Source organism: Takifugu rubripes, unplaced genomic scaffold (assembly GCF_901000725.2).
Source record: "Takifugu rubripes unplaced genomic scaffold, fTakRub1.2, whole genome shotgun sequence".
In the NCBI taxonomy this organism is placed as follows: domain Eukaryota; kingdom Metazoa; phylum Chordata; class Actinopteri; order Tetraodontiformes; family Tetraodontidae; genus Takifugu; species Takifugu rubripes.
The window spans coordinates 584,236-593,852 of record NW_021821635.1 but is presented as its reverse complement, the minus strand read 5'-3'; the positions used below and the strand labels follow the sequence as shown (position 1 = coordinate 593,852).

At 50.5% G+C, this 9,617-nt stretch overlaps 1 protein-coding gene across 1 annotated transcript; it reads right to left on the bottom strand.

Moving 5' to 3' along the window:
- Window positions 1–17: 17 nt before the first annotated feature.
- Window positions 18–9,441, bottom strand: LOC115248423 (arf-GAP with Rho-GAP domain, ANK repeat and PH domain-containing protein 3-like). Its single transcript, XM_029832125.1, has 9 exons — window positions 9,280–9,441; window positions 6,606–6,762; window positions 4,669–5,550; window positions 4,186–4,226; window positions 3,648–3,727; window positions 3,514–3,572; window positions 2,969–3,208; window positions 232–301; window positions 18–137 (listed from the first exon to the last, which is right to left on the bottom strand). The coding sequence occupies exons 2-9, from the start codon at window positions 6,665–6,667 to the stop codon at window positions 18–20; spliced, it is 1,554 nt and encodes a 517-aa protein (XP_029687985.1). The 5' UTR covers window positions 6,668–6,762; window positions 9,280–9,441.
- Between the last annotated feature and the right edge of the window lie 176 nt (window positions 9,442–9,617).

The window sequence follows — 9,617 nt, the reverse complement described above, 5'->3', positions numbered from 1 at the left end:
CACGAACAAACTCACCTTCATTTTCGGGTCCTGAAAACAAAGATCCGTGGATGTGTCACGACTTCCAACTTATTGTCTTTGGCTGGCCGGGCCATCTGGATGGCAGCCAATGGGATCACTCCTTTGGGGTAGACGTCCTGCCGGACCACAGGTGAACCACAAGCTGTCACACACAATCAAGGCCCAACTCCCACAAACATCCACCCAGATGAAGATCAAGCTCTTCCTCACCTTTTCACTGCCAAAGTACATCAGATTTTTGCCATCAAACTTGACATAACGCTTCTGGAAAACATAGTTCCTGAAAGATAAAATAAAGAAGACATCAATTTCCAGGTGGCAACTGTCTAAATCATAAAGCATCTGCAGAGGGACAAACAGACACCACAGACCGAGTAGAAGATAAGGAAGAGGAGGAGGTGGTACGGCAGCCTCTCAGGATGGATAGAATACAAGGAGAGAGGAAGAGAGCAAAGAGAGGAAGAGCCAGTGTTGGCCTCTGAAACCTGAAGAAGAAGACTTCATTTACAATTTCACAGGGTCACAAAATACATTAGAAAACACAACAAACAAACAAACAAACAAAGCAGCAATGCAGTCTCTCTTGGACTTAAGACATAATTGGTCTCTACTGACAATGTTTTGGGACACAGCTGTCAGAATTGGTTCAAAGTATGATTTTGTAAGAACCCAAATGCAGTCTGCGCCCCACTGAAGCAGCTTTCTTCAACAGCTTTGGTTTCCGTTTGGTTCCTCCTCGACGTGTAAATTGGCCACCTTCTCCAGAACCATCACCTTACAATGGGGGAAGGGCTGGTGTGCCCGAATGATCCTGGAAAGCTAAATAGTCCAGGGCTGTAATGCCCCTGGTGGGGTGTCCCATGGGAAAATGGGTCCTAGGTGAGGGGGCCAGACAAACATTGGTTCATCTACCAATCGTGAAAAACATATCAGACTGGATTGGCGCTGGGTCCTGGGGTTGGGGCCCGAAGGTGAGCTTCTGGTGGCCAGGTCTCTGTCATGGTGACATGGGTCCAACTTCCAGTAGGCTAACCACCCTCAGAAAGATCCATGAGGGGCAGATGCAACCCAACCCTCAGGCCAAACCTCTGGCTACAGGGGCATCGCCTCACTGTGTGGAAGGAGCCTGGGCTTGTGGCATGAGGTTGAGAGTAGAGGTAAGATCTTAAGACCGAGCCCGAGTCCGAGCCCGACCCAACCCGAAATTCGGGTCGGGCTCGGGCTTAAAATGCGTAAAATGTCAATCATTACGTTCGGGTCGGGTCGCGGGCCGGGCTTCTCTCTCGCTGACTTTTTTTTAATAAATATTTGTTTATAAAAAATATACACTAAAAAACGATGTGTGGATACTAAACTAAGGAATACTTATTATAAATAATAATTTGGATAAAACAGAGAAGGCGCTGTATGCTAATTGCTATTTAAAACTACTAACAGAGCCAGACCATGCCGTGCGCACGTGAATGCCGCGGTCCCGCCCTCTTTATTAATTTTCCATCCATCCATCTGAGGGTTTATTTATTTCCCTTATTTCACAGGAATAACACGCACTTTACAACAATACCGAGGTGACCCGCTCTGGACCACCTACCTCAGCGGGTCTGACTTCTCAAACAGCAGCTGGTCCAGAAACATGTATGAATGGGATTCATCCGTGCGCGCAGTCTCCAGCGGAGGATTTTCAAGTCTGTTTGTTTCCGCCTTTAGTAACGAAGACTATAGTGAACCTGCTACGCCCAGGAGGCTTTACCCCAGATGCCCTTCCTCGCGATCTACAATTCCTCCTCCCTGAATCCTCACAAATAAAATATAAATTTCGGGTTTGTTTCGGGCTCAGGCCAGCAAATCAAGTTAATTGATCGGGCTCGGGCCGGGTCGGGCTTTATATACTGCGGGGCCTGGGTCGGGTCGGGCTGGATTTTTAGGCCCGATCTTACCTCTAGTTGAGAGGTACCGGCCAGAGATAGCTGGGGCTAGCCTCCCACGCACAGCTTGGGTTCTGGAAGCCAGCTCCTTGATAAGGGATGGACCCTCCCTATATCATTGGAGACTTTAACATCCATGTAGACGTTGTAAATCACAGCTTTAGAGAATGGCTTCATCTCATTACTGGAGTCAGTTGGTTTCCTCCCAGCAGATAAACCAACCAACTCACAGCTTTAACCAACACCCTAGATCTAGTTCTGACTTATGGTGTTGAGGTAGAACATGTGTCAGGGTTCCCTCAGAACCCAGTCCTGTCAGACCATTCTTTGATCACTTTTACATTTATGATTAAGGATTCTTCTATGCTCAGAACACAGTCTGACTATAGCAGATGTCTTTCAGATAATGCTGTAGCTAAGTTTAAGGAAGTGATCCCTGTGCTGATCCCAGGACCACCGTGTGTTTCCCCAGGGATCAATCATTATAATCTGAGCCCTGCTGAGGTTGACTCTGTTGCTGAAGGTGCAGCAGCCTCTCCTCTCCCCTCCTCTCCTCTCCTCTCCTCTCCTCTCCTCTCCTCTCTCTCCTCTCCTCTCCTCCCCTCTCCCCTCCCTCCCCTCCCCTCTCCCTCCTCTCCCTCTCCTCTCCTCTCCCCTCCCCTCCCCCTCCCCCTCCTCTCCTCTCCTCTCCTCTCCCCTCCCTCCCCTCCCCTCCTCTCCTCTCCTCCCCTCCCCTCCTCTCCTCTCCTCTCCTCTCCTCTCCTCTCCCCTCCCCCTCCCCTCCCCTCCCTCCCCTCCTCCCTCCCCTCCCCTCCCTCTCCTCTCCTCTCCCTCTCCCCTCCCCCCCCTCCTCTCCTCTCCTCTCCTCTCCTCTCCTCTCCTCCTCCTCTCCTCTCCTCTCCTCTCCCCCCTCCCCTCCCCCTCCTCCCCTCTCCCCTCCCTTCTGGTTAGAACCACTAACCAGTCCCCAGCAACCATCTAAATGTGTTAACTACCAGCCATGGTGTAGAAATCCAACTCACCCCTGAGGTGAAAGTTTATCCAACCAGCTACAGATGATGGGCGGGGCTTTCTCAGTCATGGAAGTGTAGCTAGCGTACGGTGAAATGGTTCCATCCTCCTCTGGTTCTGAGGGAAGGCTGCGGGGGGGCAGTGACATCCAGGAGGTGGGAGCTGTAGTTCCTCCAACGGTGCTGTAGCCCTGAGAGTCTCCAGAGTGGGGAGGCTGAGAGAGACGTCTTGTCCAGGAGGACTTCTGATGCCTAAAATAAGACAACGTTTTACCCTCACCAACAGTTCCCACACATGTTTACCTTCACCATCCTCTGCCCCAGATTAGAATCCTAAAGACAGAGAAAAAAGCAGCTGGGGCGGGTGGGTGGGGCAGGTGGGTGGGGCAGGTGGGTGGGGCAGGTGGGGCAGGTGGGTGATGAGTGAGAAGATGAGAGAGAGACACTACTAGGCTCCTGTGAGTATTATGGCGAGGGGGAGGAGCCGTGTAGATCCTCAATCATCCAGGTCATCGTTATCAAAAGATCTCTGTGTCGGAGAAGAGTTGCTGTATTACCCATGATCCTCTCCAGGGGTGTTCCAGGTCTCTCTGTCCTCGAGGCCGGTTGCTTCGCTCTAGAACACAAAACCATAATTCCAGACTGCTGATGTCACAACTGCGCTGTGAACAATGTCGGGAACGTCTCTGACCTCAGTGGAGGGGTTCCAGCTGGACTGGAAATCTGTTTCCCAGTACGGACTGATGTCCTGCTCGGGATCACCTGATGATGCTGTGGAACAGGAAGTTTTACCCCAACGTCAAACGCACATGAGCACCAAGGAAATCGAGTCTGAGCACCGACTCAATTTCAGACCGTTTGTTTGGATCAAGTCTTCCTGACGTGCTCGGCTAGAAGCTCCGAGAGTTCGAGGAGGGTCTGTCTCTGCTCAGTTAAACAGGTTTTTTAGGTTTTAGAAAAGATCAAATGAAGCGTTAGTTCTGACCAAGAATAGGGAAAACAGGGCCAGAAGACCTCTCATCCCCTGGATCCTGCTCATCGGATTTTACAGGGAAGTCCAGGTGGAGCTCAGAGAGTTTTGGCTACTCTTAGGAGGAGGTCTTTCTAAATCCTCAGCCTGACCAGACCTAATGGTGAGTGTTGTCTTCAATGTGGCTCAACCATGACGTGGATGAGATGTTTGATTCACCTGCCTGCTGTACAGGTGGGTCAGGTCCACAGAAACTCACCTCTGGCTGATCCGGTAGACTTGTTGCTGAGGGTGCTGCCTCTGAAATCACACGCCAAATAGACCCCATCAGCTTCTGTAGAGGTTCTACCACCGTTCATACATACTGCTCACAGAACTGAAGGGAACAGTTCCAGAACCGGACATGAGGCGGATTCTCTGCTGCCACGTTGGCACACGTGGATCCAGTATTACAGGTAACAAGAAGCTGAGGAACCGACGTGAGTGTCACAACTGACAGTTGTAGCATTTATTCCATCTTCATAACAGGGTTAGCACTAAATGCTAATACCGCATTGCTAATCTGGCTAATTCAAGTAGCGTATTCACTGCTAACTTAAACAAGCACTTTGATGCTTCCTTTCATCCAAATGTTTGACCCTTTCATGTTTCCTCTATCCTGGTTCTGATGAGGTTACCCTGCAGCTTCCGTCTCCACCTGAGAACTGTATGCTGACCCAGGACAGCCCTCCCAGGTACCTACCTCTTCCTCTGAGGGCCAGCTGTTTGTCTGGGTGGGGTTGGAGGAGCTGTTTGAGCACTACTGTACATTCCAGCTCCAGTAGAGCCAAGGGAACCGGGCAACGTTCCCCAGTAGATCTCATTGGAGACCATCTCCATCCTGCTTGCACTTGGTGAACCGGATGGAGTGAACCCAGATAACCTGTTCCCAGGAGAGGAAGCCACAGAACATGTGACATTCTGTTCCATCGTTGCTGGGGAAGAAGATGAAGAGGATCCCTTGTACACACTAGGACGGACCCCACAGTTCATCCTTGGGGGGACAGGAGGTAAAACCTGTCCTGGAGCAGATAAAGACAGACTCCGGTTGGGTCTCCTCCCTGCTGCCTGGCTCCTGCTGGGCTCAGAGCTGTTATCAGAGGAGGGACTGTTCATTGAGCTCAAACCTTCTGACTCTTGACAGCAGAGGTAGTCCTGGGAGAGCCTCCGGGGGGGTTGAGGCATCGTGTCCAGGTCTGGGGAGAAGCGGACGGGTACTGTCCTGCGGCGATTAAACACTGTTCTGGGTTTGGGAACTGGTTTTTCAATTGGTTTGTCACCATCAAAGTTTGTCAGCATGACTGCAAGATTCGGAGTGGAGCTGTTCCTGAAGACCTCGACCTGAGGCGGACCCGGGCCAACACTGCCACGCCACTCTGTCACTGAATGACAACGGTTACGGGTCAGATCACACTGGCTCGGAGCGGCTGCTTGACCTTCGGTCCCTGCAACATGACTGACCAATCGCAGAATTCGCTTCCTGTGTCCAGTTGCGGTTACACCCAGGCTAACCAAGACGTCATGGTCCAGATGTGTTAGATCTCTAGCCAATAGGAGACCGCTTTGTTGGAAGGTGTCCAGATACCTGAGGAGAGATTGTGGATTTTATTATCTTTGTGGTGAAGAGCATCAGCGATCTCTCTCCATTTTACCTGAACAGAAACTAAACGTGACCAAATCAGGACTATTTGGACTCAGGAACTTTTTTTGCTGTGTTGAGGAACGTGTCAATTCCAGATCTTGGAACCTCGTTAACAAGAGCAGTAGTAAAGACGGTTTATTTCTAAAATTCATCTAGCAGCAATTCTTGGGTTAGGGTAGTTAAACGCATGAATAAAAACAGCCAGATTAGAGAATCAAAGCTTCTAAATCAGTTCAGTTCAGCAAGGAACAAAAGCTTCCTCAGAGACAAACAGAAGAGGTTTGAGGACTACGGAGGGTAGCAGGTTCTTCCTGATAGCTGCTCCACAGAACCTCAACGCAGCTTCACCCTAAACCTTTCTAACCTCGGGAAGAGTCAGTAGACCTGAGAGTTCTGGATGGTTCATATTTGAGGGGTAGAACAGGAATACTGGGAGAGACCGAATGTCTGTAGAGGCCTGAGAAAAGAGCAATGTGATCTATCCCCTTGGTGAGGGAGAGCTCCAGCAGCTCTGCTTGGAATCAGCTGTAATTGCCTCATGAAGTTCGTGGGACCTGTGAAGATGGGGACTGTGAAGTGGAGGGTTCTCAGTTCAAGCCCCAGTACAGACAACATGGAGGGTTGTCTGACAGTAGGGGCAGGTGCCAGAGCGCTGCCACGGCACCCTTGGTCACGGAACTAAGGCTCATCGAGGGCCAACAAGGAACTGGGGACTTATCCAGGAGTGGACCTGCCTTTGCCCATCGCAAGAATACAGTAAAGCATCGTTAACCCTCTACGACTGGAATGCAGTTCAGACCAGGAAGTGGTTCTTAGGTGGATTCAGACCTTCTGGAATCTGTAAAGTTTAATGGCGACGCGTGCTGTCCTGCTTTTTAAAGCTAGAAGAAACTGTTGACACCTGACAGACAGTTGTAGGGTAAAAAGGGATTACACACGTTTATGTAAAGTTTAGCACGTTAGCAATTCTGTTATTTCCATTTTATACAGCCTCTGACCTCTCCAGATGGATTCCTACTAGAAGTGTCTCAACTGGTGTGTTTCCATCCAGCAAAGCCATGACAACCAGCGTGGGGCCGGGACGCTACTGTGGCTCCCTCACATTCATCACGGTCCATCACTGACCGACAGCTGGGACAGAACATCACCGCCCATCTGCGGAGACAAGAATCAGTCAACAAGAGAGTAGCTGCCGTCCCTACAGCGCCTTAGCAAACCTTAGCAAACCTTAGCAAACCTTAGCAAACCTTAGCAAACCTTAGCACTGCAGCCACACAGCTCACTCCAATGAATGATGAGACAGGCCAAGATTAGCCGGTTAGCCTGGTAGCTAAAAAAAGGCACTCAGATAACTGACAAAAGTGACAATTTGTCTTACACAGACAATGTATGCTAGGCTAGGCTAACTCTTTTCCTGTGATTCCAGTTGGCATGCTAGGCTAGGCCAGAAGTGGGTGGAAGAGTGAGCCCTTCAGTCTTAGCGGCACTGGGAGCAGCGTGGTGGGTGATGGAGGCAGGAGAAGAACAGCGGTTCTGTCATCTGGTCAACAGAGAGCCCGTTGTCTCCCAGCTGAGAGGGGAACCACATTCACGCTGACTGGGAGCAGCCACGACACGGTCAGGTACTGGGGGGGCGGGAAGGTGAACCGGACGCCATCGTGCGTAGCCGTTTGATACAGGAGACAACTTCCTGTTACCTGGAATCAGGCATTGGAGTGTGTACTACATAATCAGGACCAGGAGAAGAACCCAGGAGGAGGAGAGCAGCAGTAAGACTCTTTATTTATATTTATTTATTTATATTCTCCCTATTGCTCCTGTAATCCAGCACGTTCCACTCATCCAAAATTAATAAAAGAAATGAGTGATTACATGATGGATACGAGAAATAAAACGACAGGAAGCTGCGTAATCAGGCCAGGTTCAGCATCCTGTGACCTCCGACTCTTCTGTCCGTCCTGCTAACGAGCTTCACGGGCCGGATGAACGAGGAGCTCGTTACCTCCCTGAGCTCAGAGTGGAGGCGGGAGGCGACTCCCCGGGAACCGGGCCTGCACCGGACCAGCCTCAGCAGGTGCTGTGGTTCTGGACCAGCCTCAACAGATGCTGCTGTGGTTCTGGACCAGCCTCAGCAGGTGCTGTGGGTTCTGGACCGGCCTCAACAGATGCTGCTGTGGTTCTGGACCAGCCTCAACAGGTGCTGTGGTTCTGGACCGGCCTCAGCAGGTGCTGTGGTTCTGGACCGGCCTCAGCAGGTGCTGTGGTTCTGGACCGGCCTCAGCAGGTGCTGCTGTGGTTCTGGACCGGCCTCAGCAGGTGCTGTGGTTCTGGACCGGCCTCAGCAGGTGCTGCTGTGGTTCTGGACCAGCCTCAACAGGTGCTGCTGTGGTTCTGGACCAGCCTCAACAGGTGCTGTGGTTCTGGACCAGCCTCAGCAGGTGCTGTGGTTCTGGACCAGCCTCAACAGGTGCTGCTGTGGTTCTGGACCAGCCTCAGCAGGTGCTGTGGTTCTGGACCAGCCTCAGCAGGTGCTGTGGTTCTGGACCGGCCTCAGCAGGTGCTGTGGTTCTGGACCAGCCTCAACAGGTGCTGCTGTGGTTCTGGACCAGCCTCAGCAGGTGCTGTGGTTCTGGACCGGCCTCAGCAGGTGCTGCTGTGGTTCTGGACCGGCCCATACTGGAGGCTTCCCCTGAACTCAGACTGTTCAAAGTTTCCTGGAGAAGTTTAAGCAGGAAGTTGCGTTTCCTCCTGACAGGAAGTTGCATTTGGAGCGACGCCCTGCTGTTAAACACTGTCAGCTCACCCATGATGCAACTGAGTGTCTTTCCTCACTGTAATCTGATTACTGAAGCCTCCTCTAATCTGATTACTGAAGCCTCCTATGTAGTCTGATTACTGAAGCCTCCTATGTAGTCTGATTACTGAAGCCTCCTCTAATCTGATTACTGAAGCCTCCTCTAATCTGATTACTGAAGCCTCCTATGTAGTCTGATTACTGAAGCCTCCTATGTAGTCTGATTACTGAAGCCTCCTCTAATCTGATTACTGAAGCCTCCTATGTAGTCTGATTACTGAAGCCTCCTCTAATCAGATTACTGAAGCCTCCTCTAATCAGATTACTGAAGCCTCCTCTAATCAGATTACTGAAGCCTCATCTAATCTGATTACTGAAGCCTCCTCTAATCATATTACTGAAGCCTCCTCTAATCTGATTACTGAAGCCTCCTCTAATCATATTACTGAAGCCTCCTCTAATCTGATTACTGAAGCCTCCTCTGTAATCAGATTACTGAAGCCTCCTCTGTAATCAGATTACTGGAGTCTCCTCTAATCAGATTACTGAAGCCTCCTCTGTAATCAGATTACTGAAGCCTCCTCTGTAATCAGATTACTGAAGCCTCCTCTGTAATCAGATTACTGAAGCCTCCTCTGTAATCAGATTACTGGAGTCTCCTCTCCCACAGGTGTTTCACTTCTGTGAACTCTGACTTTACTCTAAACTTTTACCCTTTCATGAGAAATGACATCACAGGGGTCACAGTCATGAATATGTGGTGCCTGAAATCAAATCCAACGCACGCGCGGCGCGCGCGCACACACACACACAGACACACACACAGACACACAGACACACACACAGACACACACACACGCACACACACACACACTCACCTCTAAGTCCCACTGTTTCCTGGTCCGGATGGTTCCGGTTCTGGCCCGGTCCAGCTCCTCGTCCCGGTCCTGCTGGAGAACCCACCGCTCTCAGTCACTCTGGGAGCTCTGGGAGAAGAAACTTCGCTCTGCTCGGAAAAGATTTCCTGCTGGACATGACGGAGACAACTGCGAGATCCGGCGGCCGATTTCAAAATAAAAGCATACACGATTCGCTTCCGTTTCTCTTTACTTAAAGTAAAAGAAGATAAAATAGAGGATAGAAATATCCCAACATAAGTTTATACTAAACAATTAGGAGCATTATATTTTATCAATAAAATACTTGACTTGGATTA

Coding starts and splice junctions, on each gene's coding strand:
- LOC115248423 (XM_029832125.1), bottom strand. CDS start 6,667: ATGGCTTTGCTGGATGGAAACACACCAGTTGAGACACTTCTAGTAGGA. Junction 4,227..4,668: donor GCTGGCCCTCAGAGGAAGAG/GTAGGTACCTGG, acceptor GTGTGATTTCAG/AGGCAGCACCCTCAGCAACA. Junction 302..2,968: donor GATAAACTTTCACCTCAGGG/GTGAGTTGGATT, acceptor TTTATCTTTCAG/GAACTATGTTTTCCAGAAGC.